At 38.7% G+C, this 21,821-nt stretch overlaps 3 protein-coding genes across 4 annotated transcripts; 1 reads left to right on the top strand and 2 right to left on the bottom strand.

The window, feature by feature from the left end:
* Positions 8,329–10,232, top strand: LOC109228681 (glucan endo-1,3-beta-glucosidase 12-like). 2 transcript variants are annotated; one of them, XM_019393844.1, is made up of 3 exons: positions 8,329–8,434; positions 8,966–9,220; positions 10,003–10,232. In XM_019393844.1, coding segments are annotated over exons 1-3 (291 nt in total). In that variant the 5' UTR covers positions 8,329–8,433; the 3' UTR covers positions 10,038–10,232. The 2 variants fall into 2 exon arrangements, with proteins under 2 accessions (XP_019249389.1, XP_019249388.1); XM_019393843.1 differs by having other exon boundaries at positions 8,360–8,532.
* LOC109228682 (transmembrane protein 256 homolog) lies at positions 10,387–12,808 on the bottom strand. Its single transcript, XM_019393845.1, has 5 exons — positions 12,647–12,808; positions 12,469–12,539; positions 12,248–12,328; positions 12,095–12,138; positions 10,387–10,801 (listed from the first exon to the last, which is right to left on the bottom strand). Exons 1-5 carry the CDS (start codon positions 12,684–12,686, stop codon positions 10,702–10,704), a joined length of 336 nt encoding a protein of 111 aa, XP_019249390.1. The 5' UTR covers positions 12,687–12,808; the 3' UTR covers positions 10,387–10,701.
* Positions 14,350–18,643, bottom strand: LOC109228680. Its single transcript, XM_019393842.1, has 2 exons — positions 18,281–18,643; positions 14,350–17,188 (listed from the first exon to the last, which is right to left on the bottom strand). The coding sequence occupies exon 2, from the start codon at positions 17,083–17,085 to the stop codon at positions 14,734–14,736; it is 2,352 nt and encodes a 783-aa protein (XP_019249387.1). The 5' UTR covers positions 17,086–17,188; positions 18,281–18,643; the 3' UTR covers positions 14,350–14,733.

Here is a 21,821-nt window from a genome sequence, read left to right as displayed (position 1 = left end):
TTCTTTTTCTTTATCACATTCTCGATATGGAATAGGTATGTAACGACTCGACCGATCATTTTGAGCTCTAGAGGATCGTTCGGCATTTTAAGACCTTGAGTAGCTTCACTTCATGTATTATGACTTGTACATGTGGTCGGAATTGAATTCCGGGAAGTTCAGAGTTGATTCGGATGGAAAATTCTAATTTCGGAAGCTTAAAGTTAGAAAAATTAACTAAGGTTTGACTTTTGAGTAACCGTCCTCGGAATCAGGATTTGAAGGTTCCAATAGGTTCGTATGATGATTTTGGACTTGGGCGTATGTCCGAATTGGGTTTTGAATGATCCGGGAGCATTTCGACGCTTATTGTGGAAAGTTGGCATTTTGATGAATTTTATAAGTTTAGGTTGAAGTGGATTTTGATGTTATCGATGTCCGTTTGGGACTCCGAGCCTGGGAATAGCTCCGTATGGTGATTATGGTCTTAGGAGCACGTCCGGATGTGGATTTGGAGGTCCGTAGGTCATTTCGGGGTTATTTGGCGAAAGTTGGAAATTGAAGGTTTTTGGGAAGTTCGACCGGGAGTGGACTTTTTGATATCGAGGTAGGATTCCGATTTTGGAAGTGGGAATAGGTCCGTAATGTCATTTATGACTTGTGCGCAAAATTTGAAGTCATTCCGGATTGATTTGATACGTTTCGGCGTAAATTATAGAATTTGGAAATTTCATAACTTATAACTCGATTCGAGGCGCGATTCGTAGTTTTGTCATTGTTTGATGTGATTTGAGACCTCGACTAAGTTCGTATCATAATTTGGGACTTGTTGGTATGATTTGACGGGGTCCCGAGGGGTTTGGGTGTATTTTGGATCATTGGTTGATAGACTAGTAAAGTTAAGAAATTTGGAGTTTGACCATGGTTAATATTGGGTCAAGACGACCTCTTTCAGTGTTTTGAGTGCGCCAGCAGGTCCGTAGCGTGTTTTATGATTGAAATTCATATATGGTTTGTGTCCGGGAGGTTCCAGATGAGTTTCGGGGTGTTTCGGATCATTTTGGAGAAGTTTGAGTTTGCTGGTTTCTGATGAGGCACTGTTCATTCGCAATTGCGAACACTGTTCATTGCAATTGCGAACACTTTTCATTGGAGTTTACTGTTCATTCGCAAATGCGAAGTTTTCTTCCGCAAATGCGAACCTGGGCAGATTGTTTTAAATCGGGATTTTGCTCATTTCACTAATTTCTCTCTTGGTTTGGGCGATTTTTGGAGAGCTTCAAGGGGAGATTTTCATCATTTATTGCAAGGTGACTAATTCTCGCATATTATTAGCTAACTAAATGGACTCTACAAGGATTTAACCATGAAAATTAGTAGAAATTGTGAGATTTTGAAAGAAACCTAGAAATTGGTTTTTGGGCGTTTACCCCGAAATCGGACATGGAATTGGGAATACATTATATATTTGAGTTCGTGGTGTTATGGATAAAGTTTATCTTTGATAATTTTCGGAATCCAGGCACGTGGACCCAAGAGTTGACTTTATTGACTTTTCGAGCGGGGGTGGGAATTGTTTAAATTGATTGATTATGGGTATTAGAGTATATTTTGATTGGTTGCAACTTGTTTGGCTAGTTTTTGGATCGACGGGCATCAGTTTGAGTTGTTAGAGAGGCTTTGGAGCCGGTTATGGATCTTCGGAGCAAGGTAAGTCTCCTGCCTAACTCTGTGAGGGAAAAACTACCCCTAGGTGATGTATATGATATGTGCTACTCGTTGCGGGGGCTACGTACGCACGAGTTGACGAGTGTTCGTACGTAGCTAAATCCATGTTATTATTCGGGTAGACTTAGGTTCACACCATGCTATAGTTGTACTATTTGAGCAGTCCCTTGCCTATTAAATTCCTTTATGTTACATTACGACTTGAGACTAGATTTGTATAGAGCGATAGACTCGCTATTGTATAGATTCGACGGGCTTCATGATTAGTCGCGAATAATTTTACTCCTCTTATGAATTTCTCCCACGTTAAGTGTTCTCATCGAAAGGTTTCCTCAAAGCTCCTTATAATTGACTAAGGTTTAACAAAAGAAGCTAAAGAGGAAAGGAACTGGAAAGCAACTAAATTGGCAATTGTTTACACCAAATTTTTCCTTCTCCGAATGATATCTCAAGCCAAGGAAATGGTTGCTTTATATACTTGTGAGAGCTCCTGTTTTGAAGTCTTGTTTTAATAGATTTATTCACCAGTTGCATATGCCACTTGCATTGTTGTCTTCTAGTTGCTAGACAACGAGTCTAGTTTGAATATTTCTATGTCCACTTGCTGCTCCAACATACAATTTTGTTTATAATTTGCCGTAGTACAAGAATTCTTCTTTTTCTTATATCAGTGTCGACTCTCGTTCATGAAATTTCCTTTGCATTTTGGATTCTTTCTCTTCTTTTATTTTCTTTTCTATTTTTTCTTGTACAAAGATGACATTTGCTACAAAATAAGAAGGATTATTATAAAGTGAAATACTAAAACTCGAATAAATGCCAGTCCTTTTCACTCTTATTTTGATGTTATCAAGTCAACAAACAAAGTGATTGTACAAAACCTCAAGAAAAGGTTGGAAGCGGCTAAAGGTAAATGGTCCGAAGAATTTCCTGGAGTCTTATGGGCGTACCGAACAACGGCCAAATCAAGCACAGGAGAAACTCCTTTTCCTTGTGTAAGAGGCAGAAGCATTGATCCCGGTGGAAGTAGGGGAACCCACCTTGAGATATTTCCAAGCAGGTGAAGAGCCAAACAATGAAGCAATGTTAGTCAACCAGGAGCTACTTGATCAGTGCAGGGACTTGGCGTATATAAGATGGCAGCCCCAAAGCAGAGAATGGAGAGATATTATAATCAAAGAACCAACCTTCGTTATTTCAAAGTAGGAGACTTGGTCCTGAGGAAAGTAACTCAAAACACCCGGGAGCTCAACGCGAGGAAACTAGGTCCAACATGGGAAGGTCCCTACCGGGTTTCAGCTGTCACCGAGAAAGGTTCATATGAATTGGAGAATCAAGATGGAGAAAAGCTGCCTAGCAACTGGAACGTGGCACACCTTAAAAGATATTATCGCTGATAAACATCACCTATACTAAAAGTATGTGCTGCACTCTTTTTCCCTTCGTTCAGTTTTTGTCCCAACTGAATTTTTCTGGCAACATTTTTAACGAGGCAGCAATAGATATTATACTACGAAAATGGCTTCAAACAGAAGCAGTAAGACCTTTAATAACAAGGCACATAAGCTAAGAGCCACTCTGGGACAGTTAGATAATCTTGGCTCTATAGCAAAATTTTCACTGGGAATTTAAGTTTGCTGTCAATCAAAGGTTACCCGACCATTCATAAGTGCAAACCACTGGAGGGTTGTTAGATAGTCCTTCGCTTGATAGCATAAATTCCTCATGGGAAGCAAAGTAAGTTACCAAGTTAAGGATTATCTCGCAATTCATTAGTGGGATCCTCGAAGGTGCAAGATTTCCAGTGTTCCAATTCACTTTCTTCGCATTCAAACACTGGGGGGATGATATGAGGATAAAGCAACAATGACTGCCACGTCGACCAGAGAACGAAAATTGAAAACATAGTTGTATCATCGGGGCCGGGGATTGCGCGGCTAGCCCCGTAGAAACAAGTTTTATAAGTTAGCCACAAGTGAATGGCAGTTTCTTTTTTAGCATAACAAATGCTTATGTACATTTTAAAAATGGAAGGAATAAAATGAAGTCCTTTTATTTCTATCTTGTTTCTTGTCTGAACGATGAATTAATTTTGTCATTTGAAAGTTAAACAAGTACTTCAAATGCCAGTGCCGTAATGAACGGGAGACGTCCTTTTCAAGAGCACCGTAAATATAAGAGGTCCCTCTCTTATAAAAACCCTCACATTAAAGGGTTGGTTTCAGAAGAATTTATGCCCGGAGTCAAAATGCCTTCGGGGAAAAACACACCCAAAGCCTTATATGAAAAGACGCAAAAAGCAAACTTGTGCAAATACTTATGAAAATCCTCACGTTAAAGAGTTGATTTTGGATGAAATTGTGCCCGAAATCCTAACGCTTTTGAAGGAAAAAATACGCCCCAAAGTCGTACATAATCAGACGCAAACAGTGAAATTTGCGTAGAATACTTAAGCAAAAAAGGAGTGCAAAAGTTAAAACTTGCAAACGAAAGAACTCAAAAAGATTCGTACAATACGTGAACAAAAAAATGTTTTTATAAACGTGCCGAAATGGCACAAGTACAAAAGTGGGGAAAAGAAAGGAAAAGCTAAACTACTGCCTCTTCGGAATCCGGTGGAAGATAAGTATCTGCGCCCCAGTGGAAGTAGAAATTCGCCGGTGCCTCAACAGTTTGGCCTTCAACATTATCACCTTACGGTTCCTCTTCAGTTCCCGAAAATTTAGAACCTGAACCAGAAGAACCAGGAGCATCAAGCTCTGCCGAGGGACCCTCCGGGAGTCTGTTATTAGCAGCTAACTCAAGCTCACGGGCCTTGGAGCTTTGGCCTCCTCCAAGGTTTTTCTGCTCATGCTGTACATGGGGTAAGTTTTCTCAACAATGAGGGAAGCCGCTCGGAGCTTAAGTTCTTCTTTGAGTTGAGTCACCTCGGCAGAGAGATTTTCCTAGGCAGATTTAATAGACTTGAGGCTAACGTCAAGATCACGGACAGTAGAGCTGAATTGTGCTCAAGGGTCTTCTTATACTTCTCCTCCAACTGTGCATATTTCGTCCCCGCAGTAGCAAGCTCTTCAGACTTGGAATTCAAGGCTGCCTCTAAGTTGATCAATCTTTCAGCAAAGGCGGCCTCGCGATAAGATGCAACAAGAATGACATTTTGCCCTTCAACCCATTTAGCCTTAGCTTCTTTAAACTGAACCCTCAACGGGGCGATCTCTTGGCTAAAGGTTTTCACCTCTTGCTCGCTTTGCTGTAAATGATCCTTCAATACAACAGCCTCGGGATCTTTGGTTTCCAATTCCAAAAGGCGAATAACGGCTTGATCCCGTTCAACCAAAAGTTGATCCCGTGAGGAGGTAACTTCTTCCCTCTCGCAAATCAACTTCTGAAGGCCCTTGGAAGCAAGAAAGTTGACCTACAAAGCAAGAAAGGCAAAACTCATGATATGTTTAGGCAAAAATAGAAGAAATAGAAAAGGAAGAAAGGAATGTACCGCTGCGGCGTTGTGCATGGCGTTGTTCAGCAAACATTCTCCAGAGAGTGCCTAAATCTTTTCCCAATCTTTCTCTCAAGCCAAAGGCTTCAGGTAATTAGCAAGTTCAACCGGCCGGGATAGAAAGTTGCATCCGGCAGAGACCTAAAGAGTAACATTCCCCCTCCTTTTTGGATCTTCAGAAAGGGTAGCATAATTTTGCCCCAAATTCCCATGAATTGGGGAGTGGGGAAGAGGAACATCTTCTTCGTGGTTCGGTGCGACCGGTGGAGATGATGTAGCAGTTGTTGATGGAATAGCTGGGGAAGAAGGAGAAAAAGCTGATGGCGATGAAGGACAAGAAGCAGCCGCGTCAAATGCAGTGCTAGTTGTTGGATGCTTGCCAACCGAAGAGGGCAAGGACCCAGTAGTCAACCCAGCAGTACCGTGAACAACATCTGGGCCCAGAAACGGGAGTTGGCATTTTCTACCAAATCAAACTCCCCCCAAAGTGCCGAGACATCATCCTCGGTTGGTGTAACTAACTCAACAGATTGAGAATTCTGTTGAGTTGATGAGGATCGTCGCCTTCTTTGTAGAGAAGCTCCATCTTCACTAGCTTCTCCATCGTCGTCAATCATCATGGCGTCTATGACCGGCCCAGGAGGAGGGCTAGTCATCATAACTTTCGGAGATGACTCGGGGACAATAGTCTTCACCCTCTTATTCTTTACCCTGGCCGTGGAAGAACGCCTTCTTTTTGGTTGCTTGTTCTCCGGCAGGGGACTTCATAACAAAACACTTGTACTCGAAGCAGGCCTGGAGATACTTTTTCGAGTGAGCACCTCCTGAAGCAGCCTCGCCGCATCAGCAGGGTCAGCCAAAACATCCTCCTTGGGGACGACAACTGAGCCCACAGGTAGACCTGTTTCTAGAAAAGATAGAAGGGATCAATCAATTTTCCTTACGTAAAAGGCTGAAACAAGGTGAGTCCAAGTTACCATGATTTTTGGCCTTCCACCCCTATTTGAGGGTCAGTTCTTTCCACGTACGGGTTTCGGGCGTAGTGACGTCCAAGATTTTCTGGACCCACTGGTCCAAGCCTTCAACCATAGGTGGAACCCATCGAGTTGTTAAAACGATCGAAGGATGAAGGATCAATACAGATATGGAAGAATCCTTGATAAAAGGAATATGAAATATTAAACAAGGAACTTACGAGTGCGGTTCTATGATACCGGATGAAGCCACTGCCAGAATGATATTATTGGTGGCAACTACAACGAGCCATTCCATCCACCCATGGTCATTGTCATCATGCTAGATAATAAAGCATGATGGCCGCGTTTACTGAAGTTTATCATTCCCCCGTGAAAGATTTGGGGGAATAGAGATTCATCACATGAGCTAAAGATAGCTCCTCTCCCGTTTCTTGGCGCAAGCGCCGAAGACATGCAATCATCCTCCAAACAGAAGGACTTACTTGTGCCAAACATACTTGCTAGCGCAGGTAAAACTCCGCAATAATGAAGTCAAGCTCTCCGCCCAAAAAGAGCGCACCCAAAGTAAAGGGATACGTGTAAATATACGTCAAACCCTCCCTGGGTGGGGTTACTCGCTCCGTTAGATCAGGAGCAACAATATCCAAATTGGGACAGCGACAATCTTCCTTCACAACAGAAATATTGGAAGGATGGATGGAAGAAGAGTATCTACCAACAGCTCACGTGCGAGGGAGAGCTGAAGGGAATTTCTCTTGAAGTCTTTTAATGTAACAAGACTTCTAGGAATGATAGAGTCCACCGTTGGAGGAGCAGCGTCCTCGACTTTGTTTTTGTTCTTTGAAGAACTAGTATTTTTTGAAGATGAAGCCATTGTATGTTATGAAAGAAGGGAAAGCTTTCTCGTTTGAAGAGAGTTGCAGAAAGGTTGAGTAATAGCAAGAAAGATTTTAGAAAGTTTGGAAAATTATAAAGTATAAAGGGAGAAGGTTGATGCGTATAAGCAAAAATTTTAGCGGCTAAATTCATGGCCATGATTACCTCGATAACCGGCAAAAGTTATGCTGAATCGTGGGATAACGCGTGTTCGGGGCATTAAATACGGAGAGACATGCGTCTAATCAACCTTTAGAAGCCTTCAGAAGGAATCATAGTAATTCCCACCAAAAGAGTGTTTCTACCAACTTTCCGGTAAAACAAAGCGATGTCACCGGAAAGCAGGGGGACTATCTATATAGGGTAAAATATGTTATGCCAGGTGGCCGCTTAAAAGAATGACACGTGGAACCGAGGGCAATTATCCCTTTTGATACCGGAAAGAATGACACTCATAAGGATGCAATAATTACTCTTCGCCTGGTAGCATTCAATGGAGAATATTCCACAGCATTAAGTATGTTGCCCGTTACAAGGAATTTGACATTTATGTTCACTGTTACATTTTCATCAATGGCCCTCATAATTGGCACTAAAAGGCACGATCCTAGGACTTCTTTCCCTAGACCTAGCTATAAATAGTAAGCTCTGTTATCATTGTAAAAAGAGGAATTTTCTGGCAAACTAAGACTACAATCTAGAAAAAGCTCTATACAATTTTATCTTCTTATTTTCTGTCCTTATTATTGTTCTTATCACTGTTGCGCCCGAAGGCTTCATTACCAGAATCTTATTTCTGTTATTTCTTCTTCCTACCAAGGCTAAGTGTTATATATTTCTTCAATCATCTTATTATTTCAGGATCAAATTAATTCATTTGTCTAGAAACCACGTATAAATTCAACTGTACTGTTTTTCGGATAAACAATTTTCACCCATTTCTACTTGGTACAAACAATTTTCACCCATTTCTACTTGGTACAAAAACAGAAGACGTGAAGATGTCTTGTTATTCATTAGTCTTTTTATGACAAGAATAACATATAGCCTACATTTAGAGCACTTGTATATGTGGTCTAAGGTCAGCAGCATATTTTATATATGCTACCATGTTGAAGTTGGAAACTCTAGCTATCAATTGGAAAGCTGTGAGATTTTTAAAGTTTCAAAATCAGAATCTCTTCTAATAAAATATCAAAACAACTTTAGTAAAAAAACAAATTTTATTGGTTTACCCATCATGTGAAACCTGGATAGTATCCCACTTCATCAAATACCAACAAAATAATGTACAGAAAATTGTGCATATTTTACATTATAAATCTAGATAACTGTCAGTGAGCACCACTATTCCCACCACCCTTTCCAAACCCCCAAAGTAAGTCTCTCTTACTTTGCTACACAGAAGTATGTCAATTGCTATACCAAGAATTTTTCTTGCTCTACTGCTTTTGATGTTTATTACAAAAAATTCAGGTAAAACTCCAATTTATTTGCATTCAGAAGATTAAGTTTTAGATTTAGTATCCTTTGATAGTCTCATTTTGTTTTTCTTAAGTTGAGGGTCTATCGGCCAAGTTGTCTTCGTGTGACCTATAGGTCACAGGTTCGAGCAGTGGAATTAGCCACTGATGCTTGCGTCAGGGTAGGCTGCCTACATTACACCCCCTTTGGGTGCAGCCCTTCGGCCAATCCTACGTGAACGCGGGATGCTTTGTGCACCGGGCTGCCCTAAACTGAGGGTCTATCGGAAACAACCTCTCTACCTCACATAAGGTAGAGGTAAAGTTTGCGTACACTCTACCCTCCCTAGACCCCACATGTAGTGTCACACCGGGTATGTTATTGTTTGTTATTGTTCATAGTCTCATTTTATTTTTCCTTTTTCTCTTTCAATGTATGAAAATAGTGAATGGGCAGCTAGAAGAATGGTGTATAGCAGATGAGCAAACACCAGATAATGAGTTGCAGGTGGCATTAGATTGGGCATGTGGAAAAGGGGGTGCAGATTGTAGCAAGATTCAAAAGGACAAAGTTTGCTATTACCCAAACACTGTAAAAGACCATGCTTCTTATGCCTTTAATAATTACTTTCAGAAGTATAAGAAGAAAGGTGGAAGTTGTTTCTTCAATAATGCTGCCATGATTACTCAAGTTGATCCTAGTAAGTATCTTAGTCCTTATTCTGTTTTCATTCCTTTTCTGCAAAGGTATAAAATATGCATAGCATCTTTTGTTGAGTTATCTCTATAATTTAAGAACAATATATCTCAGAGGTATTGTTAGTTCAGTATCCAAATGCATCAATGACATCTAGAATAAAGTGAAAAAACAAAGTAAAAGGAAAAACCTATCTTGTGTCCAAAGGAATGTCTAGGTCATGCTATCACATGAAAGCATATCCAAAAGAAGAAGAGTCCGAATCTTAGTAGCTCAGTTGGTTTGCTATTTGAGCTTTCACCTTGGGTTCGACTCTGCACTTTCTAATCCCCTACCCCTATGAAGAGGAGCCTTGACGTAACTGGTAAAGTTGCTGCCATGTGACCAGGAGGTCATGGGTTTGAGCCGTGGAAACACTCTCTTGCAGAAATGCAAGATAAGGCTGCATACAATAGACCCTTGTGTAGTCGGACCCTTCCCCGGATCCCGTGCATAGAGCGAGCTTAGGGCACCGGGCTGCCTTTTTAACAAAAAAAAAAAAAAAAAAGAAGACTCCAACCATGTTAAAGTATAAAGAGAAAAAGAGAACATGAGCCCATGTGAAACCCTTTAAGCTAAGCCCAGCATGGATCTGCATCATCTTATATACTATCATGTGCTATTAGGAAACTTTACTTTTATTAGTAATTGCTTTTTCTTTCTCTTTTTTTTTTTTTCTCAACTAATTCTATTCTTGGTATACAAACACATCAGCTAACTTTTGCTCCACATTTTGTTTGGTTACAGGTTATAATTCTTGCCACTACGAGTACATGCCCTAGTGCTTATTGCTTTTCAATCTCTTAATCATTTAAGCCAAGAAAGATAGTCCAGGACATTAAACAACTGACTATATTCTGGATTTGAGTATTTAGAATTCAATGTGTTGTAGCCTTTGCTACTGAAAGTTTGAGATATCAGCTGCTTGTCATGCAATAGTGACATGCATTAATTTATCTTTATTTTGTGCTTCTTTACTCATACAATGCAATTTCAGCTTGTCCTTGTAAACAAATTAAAATTCATATGAAAAAAATAAGAGCTAAATGAACTCAATTGTCATACCTCGGCTTAATTGACCAGGGTGACTCCACTTGCTATACAGATAAAACTCAGGCTCATGCACCATTGTAAATCAATATCAAAGCTCAAATTTATTGTTAACTTCGTATTCAAATCAATTTTGGCGCTTAATACCAACATACATGAGGAGCGAATAGTCTATATGAAGCATACGGTATATAGAACTTAACATCTCTTTTACAAATTCAAGAACTGTCAAATGATGCTTACAGGAAATTTCCACCAGTTTCATTCCTATTTACCGAAAGTGAAACAGGGAAGTGTCACGAGCAAGTCTGATTCACCAAGCACTCATTAAATCTGCAGCATCAATCAAGTTTAGCAACTTCAAGTTCGATGTGGTAAGTCCGGACATTCATTCTCCTAAAACAATAAACTTGCCCAAGCAGCAATAAATGCAAAGCCACCGAAGGGAGCTAAGGTTGAGTATTTCCTGTCTTCCAGAAGTGCAACTGCATAGCACCTGCAGACCAACCAGCATTTTAGTTTTGACCACCAAATGTTGAAAGTTTGTTTAAGATCACATATGATCTAAATACCTCATTCACAAGTAAATACATACTACAATATTTCAACATTCAAGTACCAAAACAATAAATCTCATGAATAAAAATGGTGGATATGATCATTCAGGCATCATCAGTAGACCATGAACATTATGTTTTCATGTACATTTCTACAAACCAAGTATTGCTAATTAACAGCAAACACCAAAGGGTGCCAATTATGAGAGATCATTCAATAAACTACTCCTTAAATTCCAAACTAGTTGTGTTTGCTATTAGATGGGAGACAGAAAAATAGAACAAAAACGAACTAATTATAGAAATATCTCCCTCTATCTATAAGGTTCTAATTATTGGATGTCTCTTTGTATGTGTTGTACTCAAGGAGGATGACTCAATGATTATTCGTTCGTCGGAACCAAAAGTAAAAATTAATCCTTTGTATTCATTCTGCTCTATTCGGGCAGAGTTCGTTCTGAAACTAAATAATTTTTCTTTTAAAACAAATTTTCTTTGAAACTAGAAATCTCTAAACCTCACACTTATCATACACGGGCATACAGTCTCTATCCTAAATAAGAAGATTCTAACTAAGATAATTATACTCTATCATTCCGTCTTCTATGACATTATTGTTACCATTTAGAGAGTCATATAAGCTTTCCTTTGACAAAGATTTGCTTAAACATTTTCAGAATACTTTAAAATTTTTAAAACTATGATCTATTATATTTCTTACTATATAGTTTTGAATTTTTTTCTTAAAACTCCATACTTTGTCCGAATTTAACCAGAGATTGGACAATTTGACTTTCATATGCCAAACCACCCTTCATTTGGTTAGGCGAGAGTACTTCAATTTGCATAACACTGCAAATTTCAGGGTGAATTTATTTAACTAGACCTCCACTCTATTTAGTGTCAATCATCTTACAAATTTAGGGGAGCCTTGGCGTAACTAGTAAAGTTCTCGTCATGTGACCAAGAGATCACGGATTCGAGCTGTAGAAACGGCCTCTTGTAGAAATGCAGGGTAAGGCTGCATACAATAGACCCTTGTGGTCCGTTCCTTCTCCGGAACCCGCGCATAGCGGGAGCTTAGTGCACCCGGCTGCTATCGTACAAATTCACATATTGATTTGTTCACAGAGACTCTCACCCAGATAAAACCTAGAAAGATCCTTTTGGCATTCATATTATAGAAGTTGGACAATGTGACAAAATCAAACCACTGAACTAGAAGTACTTACGTTCCAGAGAAAGCGATAATTCCACCAGTTAGCAATCCTCCAAACTACAACCAAAAAAGGAAAGAGAGAAAAAAACCAGATTATATCCATCACCCAGCAAAGTTGAAGGCTTTAAATAGGTCACAAAGATAAATATGCAGTTAAGGAACTCACAATGTTTGGATGTTTAGTGATAGGAGCAGAAACAAGGGCAGCAGTGTGAACCAAATGGTACAGTGATGCAGTATGCCACACCTTTAATTACCAATTGCAACAAAATAATCCAAAAATTAAAACTTTTTTTTTTCTGATTACTCTTACCCTACACTAAATGATGGAAAAGAGAATTTTCATCTAAAAAAATTGAGAAAAAAGAGTAAAAAGAAAACAAGAACCTCTTTGTAAGTGGGATTTTTGGGCTTGAAGACATGAGCTCCATAAGTTCCTAACCCAAGAGCAGCTACACCTGTTTTCCAAAGTTAAAGATTCTTTAAACCCAGAAAGGATTTTTCAATAACAAATGGAAAACAGAAGAAATTGACATGGTGGAGTATCCAAAAAGAAGTAAATTACCAGAAATAGCAGCCACTTTGTGCCAGATTTGAGGATTCATTTTTGGTTTTTCTTTGTCACACCAACTGGTTTTGATCTTCTCAAGTTTGGTCGTCGTAGCATAAAGTCGTTGGGTCTATTGATTCCTTAATTCACATATCACAAGCCCCATTTTTACGAAGGTGTAAACCTTTACAGTGTACTATCAGCAGTAAAATAAACCTATTTGACTATTTTCTAAATAAGTAATTGTTTTGTGCCGAAATTTTAAGCCAAAAATTTTAACTTCGTACAATTCAAGATATTTTTGTTCCGAAAATTTAAACCAAAAAATTAAAATTCAAATTGCGTTGACTAATTGTTAAAGTGGCTATCTAGTGTCATTTCTACCATTAGATATTTCGAGTTGGGTTATAGGGGAATTTTTTTTTTGTTGGGAAATATTCGTAAAAATAGCACGGTATAGTCAGTTTTCGGACTGGTCAATCAAAAATAGCCAGCATTTACCAAGTCAATGAAAAATAGCCACTATTTTGCTGCAATAGAGACCGGTCCAGCATAATATACTGGAGTTCGGTGCACTTGTGTATGAACTCCAGCATATTATGCTGGACCGGTATACTTTGCCGGCTCCAATATAATATACTGGAGACTGGAGCACCGGTGCTCCAAACTCCAGTATATTATACTGGACCAATATACTTGCTGGAACTTCAGTAAATTATGCTGGAGTTCTAGTGTACTTATGCTGGAACTCCATCATATTATGCTGGAGTTCCAGCATACTTATTCTGGAACTCCACTATAATATGCTGGAGTTCAAGTATATTATGCTGGAACTCCAGCATAATATATTGGAGTATTTTCCGGGTTTTGAACAGTGTTTTCGCTCAGATTTATCTTTATATAAAAAGTAGCTAAATTTCGATTACTTTTGAAATTGGGCTATTTTTGAATGACCAATTGTAAATCTGGCTATTTTTAAAATTTACCCGAAATATTCTCCTATTTGGAGCATTGAACTCTGGGCCCATTCGTAACTTGATGGCAAAGTAGAGGGTATTTGTTCAAAAGGAGATTTTGTTTATGGTTACAAGTTACTCCATCCGGTCCACAATAAGTGACCAATTTATCTTTTTTATTTTGGTCCAAAATAAGAGTCCATTCATATATTCAAGAAAAAATTCAACTTATTTTTTCAAAATTACCCTTATGTACGTATCCTTAAAAGGTCTTTTACTCCTCACATTAAATTATGCGGTGACATTTAATTAAAGGTAGTTTAGTCACACTAACTATTTTTGTCTAGAATTTAGTATTTCCTTAATAGGTATGCCCAAGACAAATTGATCACTATTGTGGACCGGATGGAGTAATATTTTGTTTTTCTTTAAAATCCTTTGTCAATCCTTTATCGCATTCCTCATTTTGGCCTAAGCTTGTGTGGTTCCATTTTCAAAATACTCCAGTTATTAAATGGTATAAATCATGTAAAAAATAAAAATAGAAGTAATGCGTTATCCTTCCTTTTCTTTAGTTTTTTCTTAGACAAAAATAAGCATTGGCCTTTTATGGTTTTAAGAACGTATATTTTACCTCCTTGTACATAGGGTATGAGCTTCTTTTGTAGTTTTAGAAACATGCTTTTGCCCCATAAACCAATCACAAGGCATATGTGGTTGGGAGGAAATATTAGTTGCCACTAAAGAGAAACCATGTAAGGATAGCATTGAAATTTAAACTATAGCAGTTGGGTATTTCAAGGAAATGACTGACTTATAACACTGCAGTTCCTGAGAGGTAGCACATCAAGCAAATGCATCAACAATATGTTCCTCTAGTAACTAAAATAGGACATAATAAACAGCTACAGTAGAAGAAGAATTACCATTACATGTCGATAATCAGACCTACAGCCCACCTAAAACAATGGAGGCATGTGTTAAGGATCGCTTGGATCCTGCGAGCTATCTAATATTTTGAGAATCACTCTTCGCTGTGTTTACATCTATACATTTAGAATCCCGATACTGTTAGAATGATTAATGAAAAGGACCAATGATCTTTATTTTCTCTTTCCCTTGGCCTTTCCTTCACTTATACTTCCATTACAGCCCGAAGATGCTCACCTGGTCAGAGAAATTTTCCATTATGGTTGGTTCTTCACAAGTCTGAACTTCCTTCACAGATTGAGGAAGCTCAGTGGAAAGCCTGAACAGGTTTTCTGGTTCATTTGAGATATCTTGAATCTGCAAACCACATCTAGTGCTGTGGAGCTCGTCAGAAACACCAGAGTAGTACTCTGGTTGTCTAAGCTTTTCTTCAATCAGCATTTTGGTTTCAACCTGAGATGTCTCATTTAGATCAAATCTCACTGAGCTTTCAGCTTCACGAGGTATTTCCTCCTCCTCGTCATTTACTCGCTGAAGCAAATCGTCTGGAGTTGCAGCAGGGTCAAGATCCCAGCACCCCTCAGGCAAGTTCATTCCTTCACCTTTCAGTAAGCAAGATGGAACCTGATGTGAAAATCGTAACATCTCTCTTCTTCGAATCAATCGAATGGCATCCTTGTTTGTGTTTCTACGATATACTGTCTTGAACCCATCTAATTTAATCAAAGGAGTAACACAGACACCAAGCTCTTCGGAATAATCATCAAGAACCTCAACCATTTCATACTGGTGCCTTACTTCAGCTGGTGTGGTTCTGTCCCAATCCGGTGACCAATTTCGGTATACAGCCCAAACGTCTCCACTTTTTGGGTAAATTCTAACACAACCACCCCTTCCAGCTTTCTCCCTACTTAGCAGGTGAGAAAATATGTTCACATGCTCAATGATCTCAGCGTTAAAGGCCCTAAAATTTCCACACGACTTGGTAAAACCAGAATCCAACCAATTTACCAGCCCAAATTCGCTATCTGATTTCGAACTCAAGTAGCTGATATGAACTTTGAATGGCTTCACCGAGATGATTTCGCGGATCAAACAATACAAGCGAGGCATACCATCTTCCTCGTCATATAAAGCCCATATCTGCTTAGGTTTGAAGCAATCCTCTGATCTATCCTTGTCAAAATCATGGAAGTCAGAATCTGGGACTATTATTGTCATTGACCCAGTTTTTCTCAGTTCTGACTGATGAACAGCATTTTCCTGTGCGATCATTTTAGGTCTTTCACTTGATTCACCAAACTCAGCATCCGCCTTTCTCTTCTTCTGGGCCTCTGCAACAGCAGCTTCTGAAGCCAACTTGATTTCTTCCAGTTTCTTGCGGATTTCTGCTCTTGCCTTGTCAATTAGTAACCGTCTTGCATCAAATGCAGGAGCAGCTGAAAATCTTCTTATTGAAACTTCAGCGGGAGTAGGAAGCTTAGCATTTTGTTTCAAATTCCCGCACCCATTTCCGTCAGTCATTTTAACTTCTCCAGCAATTTTTGCAGCCACTTCACCATTACTATAGCCACATGTACCTTCAAGATCAATTTTTATCTTCTTAGCAGGTCTACCAGGCCTGCGGGGTATTTGTTCATTGCACACAGAATACCCGTTAAGAACCACGTTGCTCACCACCTTTTTCATATCTTGCTTCCCCCTGCCTCTTCTTCTGGTGATTTTCCTACCTGCCTGGTTCGAAAAACTGACAGCTGTGGATCCATTGGGATCTAAAACAGCAGCGGAATTTCCAGGGCTGGAGCTCCATTGAAAGGACAAATTAGAGACATGCTCAGAACCATGTCCAGAATGATGTCCTGAGACACCATTATTTGCAGGATAAACAGATGTTGTTGGGACATATGTAACCCCGCAACCATGGCTTCCATATCCATTAGACCAAGAGCTATAGGGATAGGAACCATTAACTGGGGCCAAACCTGTTTCCACAGCTATGAAAACACCACGGCAATTCTTACAGGACAGTCTTTTGTTCAGGTACTTCCTAAGATATTCATACTGAACGTGACAAGAGGTACAGACCGTCCAAAATGTATCAAGCCTGTTATGAGAAGCTGAAGAATTGGAGTAACTGTCATAGCTTCCAACACCAGAGGCATGCAGAGTAAACAAACTTCTCCTGTGATCGTAAGAGCTTCTTTTGGCACCATCGGACAACACCGTCCATGCTTCAGAAACAAGTCTAAATGCAACATCAGCTCCAACACTTTTGTTCTTATCCGGATGGAGCAACACAGCCATCTTCTTATACTGTTTCTTCAGCTTAGACTTGTCTGCAGTGGGATCTAAACCCAGTATTGCATAGAAATCAAATTCTCCATTAACCTTCGTCTCTGCAGCACTATGCACTCCAAATGTTGCTACCATTTGCGATATTCCTTCCAAATGGGGGTACATCATCTGAGCTTTTAAAGCATAATGTTTTGCACCCACAAAGTCTTTCTCCACAAATCTCCTTTCAGCGTTTGCTTTAGCTTTTAGTGCTTCCTCCATGTTCGGTTCCATCTAAAAAGCAAGAATTTCAGCTCAATTTCCCCACGAAATTTCTAGAAGCTCACAGAATTTTACAACCGAAATCCATTTCGGGGAAAAAACATGCTTACAGGGCCTGCAATTAAACAAGAAGTACTTTAATATACAATTCATTATTTCTACCTTTAAAAATGATCCACTAATCGGCCTTTAACAGTACTCAACATTTCAGTAAATATCCTAAATTTAAAAGAATGACTCACAAAACCAACAAATCTTAACCCATCCATTATATGGGCAAATGCAAATCCAGGCTATGAACATTATAGGTTCGAGTTCAGAATTCTACCACAGCCCATTTGATTTACTGAGTCCAAACTCTATTACTTATTTAGTGGATCTTTTTAACACATATACACAGGGTTCGAGCAAAGGCAAATGCAGCATATTAACACTGGGTTTATCTATACCCAGTACTTTGAGCACGGGGTATAAATTTGTGTTAAAATTCACTAAAATTGCAACAAATAGTAGGTCTAAACTCATAATTTTAAAAATATACTCCCTCCGTTCCAATTTATGTGAACCTATTTCCTTTTTGGTTCGTTCCAAAAAGAACGCCCCTTTCTAAATTTGGAAATAATTTAGCTTAAACTTACAATTCTACCCCTAATGAGAAGCTTTTATAACCACACAAATACTCTGGGCCCCTTTTTGATTTGTTTAGGACCACAAATTCCAAAAGTCTTCATTTTTTCTTAAACTCCGTGCCCAGTCAAACAGGTTCACATAAATTGGAACGGATGGAGTAATAGATTCAATTCTAAGAATCTTAGAAGGTTGAACCTGTAGAGTTCAAATTCTGGATCTGCCTCTGCATTCGAGCCAAAGCTATTTGGATGAACCCGTAAATTCTTAACTACGGGTTCAACCTTCTAAGGTTGAATATAGATCTAAATCTATATTCAAACATACTCCTTACTTCATATCAGAAAGAACAACAGCTCAAGTAAACCAACTGAGTCGGTCAAAATCAAGAGCATCGACTCCTTCAGCATGTTCAGTTTCAAGTCAAATTTTTTGACTAATTTTGACTAATTTAGTGAGATCTAAACTAGAAACAACACAACATGATCAAAAACATTATCAAAAGCAACAGATCATTTTAGCACAAAACTTAGCTGAAGCAAATGATATAAATTTAAGATACGAATTAAAGTGAACTTACGGAGACTAAATCAGACCGATATATGAAGTGAAGCAGCCGTAGATCAGCAAAAAAGCTGCGGATCCCAAAATTTGAAGCAGATCTTGACCAAGTCAAAATCAGGAAATTTAACTAATGTGAAATGACAAACTAAAAAGCAAGTACAGAATTAAACTTTTACAAAAATTAAGGTTCAAAAAGGATTTGTAAGAAAATGACAGAGTTTTTTTAGTAGAAGATTGTGGCGGCTGACGGCGGCGTAACGGCGGAAGATACTGCCGGAAACACCAAAGAGTAGAAGAGGTTTTTTATTTTTACTTACTATTGCAACTAAACTGCAACAATACTGTGGGTTGTAGTTAAAAATTAAAATAGAAATAGTAGTACTACTTATAATTTGATAATGAAATGATTACTGAGTAAAAGTTTAGGAGCAGTTAATATTTCTGAAAAGTTAATGGTTCTATTTTTATTTAAAATGTCAAATTATTTTAACTTATTTTTAACTACAGTGTAAAATTGGTACTTAATTATTATATTTTTTATGTACTACTATAAGATATTAGGATTTGATCACACATTAAAAAAAAAAAGGTCAACTTTGTACCTTGAATCTAATCATTTCTTTAAATCTAAATTTTATATAAAATTATGTATACATATTAAATTTTGTACTTTGAATATAGTCATTCTTTTGAAAAATAATATCTGTAAAAGGAATTAACCTTGTCCATAGGGATTGGGTTTTGGATTCTTATGTCCCAAATCGAATATTTCTTGTTCAAATATTTCAAAATTTATTTATAACAATATCTTTTAGGAAAAACTAAGATGGAAAATTATTTTTCTTGGGGTGACCTAAACCAAAATGTTTGGTTAAGATAGTGGAAAACTTATTATATAAAGGATTCACTAGTTGTCTGCCACGTGGCCTCGCCTTATTTGCTCTTTTAGTTAAAATTTATAGCAAATATAATTATTTGTAGTATTAAACTTACTTGTACGCAATTATTTGAGAAAAATGCATCTTTTATATTTTCTTCTCTTTAATTATTGATTCCCATGACTCAAAAAGGAGTTTTGTAGAGTAAAAGTAGAGATTCCAAGAGAGGGAAAGAGGCATTGAATACTTTTATTGTTTGTCACACTTTAATTGGAATAATATCTTTCCTTTCTGTTTTTCTTCTCCCCTTTTAATTACAATGCATATGTTTGTAATAGAATAAAAGACAAAACTGAACTACAAATGCATCTAGGACCCTTTGGGTTGTGGCCCTTCCTCGGACCCTGCATAAATACGAGATATTTTGTGTATTAAGTTACCCTTTTAATAGGTGTAAAGAGCAACATCTAACTCACACAAACATAGATTAGGAAGAATATAAGGTAAACACTATCGATTGAGATTGAGGAGTGTAATGAGATAGTTAAAATTGAGATTAACCTTTTTAGTGAGTATTTTTTGTTGATTAATTAGATACTTAATTAACAAAATAATAATTATATGGGTGGCGCGATAGAGGAGTTGTCCAGTTGGACAACATTGTTTGAAATAGTAGTAGATATATTACGGGCCAAAGTTTTCTAATGAAAGTAGTTCCTAGGGCGTTTGCCCATATTGCATCATTGGCAAACAACGGAGGAACTGCCAAAATTCTAGTTTTGTCAAAAATCCTTTTATTTGCTCCGTCCTTAGCTAGTAGATTTGCCAGCCGATTCTGCTCTCTAAAGCTATGGCTGATGGCTGGGTTCCCCAGTTGTGTCATCAATGATCTGCATTCACAAACAAAGTTGTTGTAAGGAATATGACTATGTTTTAACACTCTAATGATCTCTTGTGAGTCGGTGAGCTTTCGTAGGACACTTTACCCTTCTTACTGAGCGTAAGTGAATTTCAAATTAATATTGGATAAGTGAATTTCAAATGTAGATGTATAGGGTAAAATATGTTTACATTAATGATCGAATAAGGAAGTGACGCGTGGAACCAAAGACAGAAGATAGTTGAATCCGAAGGCGACGATACCGTCTATTACCGGAGAGAGTAATGCTCACAAAGATGAAATAAATGTCGGCCACCCGGTAGCATTAAGTGAGGAATATTCTATAGCATTAAGTACACGATCCGTTACAGAGAATATAACACTCATTGCGTGTCGTAATACTTTCTTCAATGGCCCTCATTATTGATATTAAAGAGGGGCTTGATCCTAGGACTTTGTTCCCTAGGTGCAGCTATAAATAGCGAGCTTTATTGTCATTTTAGTCGATGAATGTTTTGGCGAACACACGCTATATTCTATTTAAAGCTCAATACAATTTTATCTTCATGTTTATTGATATCATTGCAATTGTGCCCGGAAGCCCTACTCCCGAAATCGTCATTTTGCTATTTTATCTCAATCTCAAGGCTAAGTATCACATTTTCATCTAATTCATCTATTATTTCAGGATCAAATTAATTCACTTGTCTATAAACCACGTATAAATTCAACTGTCCTATTTTACGAAAAAATAGTTTGGCGCCTAACGTGGGGCTTATATAGTTGTGTAATTAAGTTGGTCCTTGCCTCTTTTACTAACGTGTTTGATAATTTGTTTTTAGCAAAAAAATTATAGAAAATGGCAGATAATGGTGTTGACGACACACACAAACTTGAGGCTCAAGGTAATCAGCCCCGGCACGAGGATTTGATCAGTGATACCCGTAGTGTGGGGAACGAGGCCACTCCGGTCCATGACAGGTGGTACTCGCGACATGTTCGACAGGCGACCCCTAATGATGCTAAAGAAGAGCACATCGCCGAAGCGGTAAGGGTGTTGCAAGAGCAACAGGAGGCCATCTTAGGCCATCCCACACAGCATGATAAGGTTATGACGGAACTGAAACATGTATTATCGGGTGCTTCCAATAACGCGAATGGACGAGGTCCAGTTCCTCCCGATGCTCCTGCAAATCAAACAATGCAAAGGGTCGACAACAACACCGCGAGGGACGAGGTCGGCTTCGATAGGGTCGGGGGAAACGGTTCCGGTCACAACAATCAGAGTGATCCCATTAAAAACGAACTCTTACGGTATATGAGGGAAGTGAACGCCTGCATGGACCAAATTCCGGGCGCGCCACCAGTGCTCAAAGGGCCAGACTCAAAGAAATATACTCAATTATCATACAAACTGATCGCGACACCAGAATTGATCCCAAATCGGTATAAAATTTCGGACGTACGATGGGACTTCAGATCCTCAGGATCATATCACCACCTATACAATGGCGGTGAAGGGGAACGATTTAGCTCCCCACGAGATTGAGTCAGTGTTGCTGAAGAAATTTGGAGAGACTCTCACGAAAGGAGCCTTGACGTGGTATTCGCTCTTTCCCGAGCATTCCATAAATTCTTTTGAGATGCTCGCAGATTCTTTCATTAAGGCCCATGCTGGAGCCAAAAAGGTATAGGCTCGAAAGGTCGATATATTCATGATTGCACAAGGAGAGTCTGAGTTGATGCGGGAATTTGTAACCCGGTTCCAGAAGGAAAGGATGTTGCTCCCAGCGATTCCG

The sequence above is a fragment of the Nicotiana attenuata genome, chromosome 7 (assembly GCF_001879085.1).
Source record: "Nicotiana attenuata strain UT chromosome 7, NIATTr2, whole genome shotgun sequence".
Classification (NCBI taxonomy): domain Eukaryota; kingdom Viridiplantae; phylum Streptophyta; class Magnoliopsida; order Solanales; family Solanaceae; genus Nicotiana; species Nicotiana attenuata.
This window is presented reverse-complemented; position numbering and strand designations above follow the sequence as displayed.

What these genes read in the sequence shown, in the direction of transcription:
- LOC109228681 (XM_019393843.1), top strand. Translation starts at nt 8,466, where the DNA reads ATGTCAATTGCTATACCAAGAATTTTTCTTGCTCTACTGCTTTTGATG. An exon ending in GTTTATTACAAAAAATTCAG is followed by an intron (nt 8,533 to 8,965) that starts GTAAAACTCCAA and finishes GTATGAAAATAG; the next exon opens with TGAATGGGCAGCTAGAAGAA. An exon ending in GATTACTCAAGTTGATCCTA is followed by an intron (nt 9,221 to 10,002) that starts GTAAGTATCTTA and finishes GTTTGGTTACAG; the next exon opens with GTTATAATTCTTGCCACTAC.
- LOC109228680 (XM_019393842.1), bottom strand. Translation starts at nt 17,085, where the DNA reads ATGGAACCGAACATGGAGGAAGCACTAAAAGCTAAAGCAAACGCTGAA.
- LOC109228682 (XM_019393845.1), bottom strand. Translation starts at nt 12,686, where the DNA reads ATGAATCCTCAAATCTGGCACAAAGTGGCTGCTATTTCTG. An exon ending in AAAATCCCACTTACAAAGAG is followed by an intron (nt 12,329 to 12,468) that starts GTTCTTGTTTTC and finishes TGGTAATTAAAG; the next exon opens with GTGTGGCATACTGCATCACT. An exon ending in TCACTAAACATCCAAACATT is followed by an intron (nt 12,139 to 12,247) that starts GTGAGTTCCTTA and finishes TTTTGGTTGTAG; the next exon opens with TTTGGAGGATTGCTAACTGG.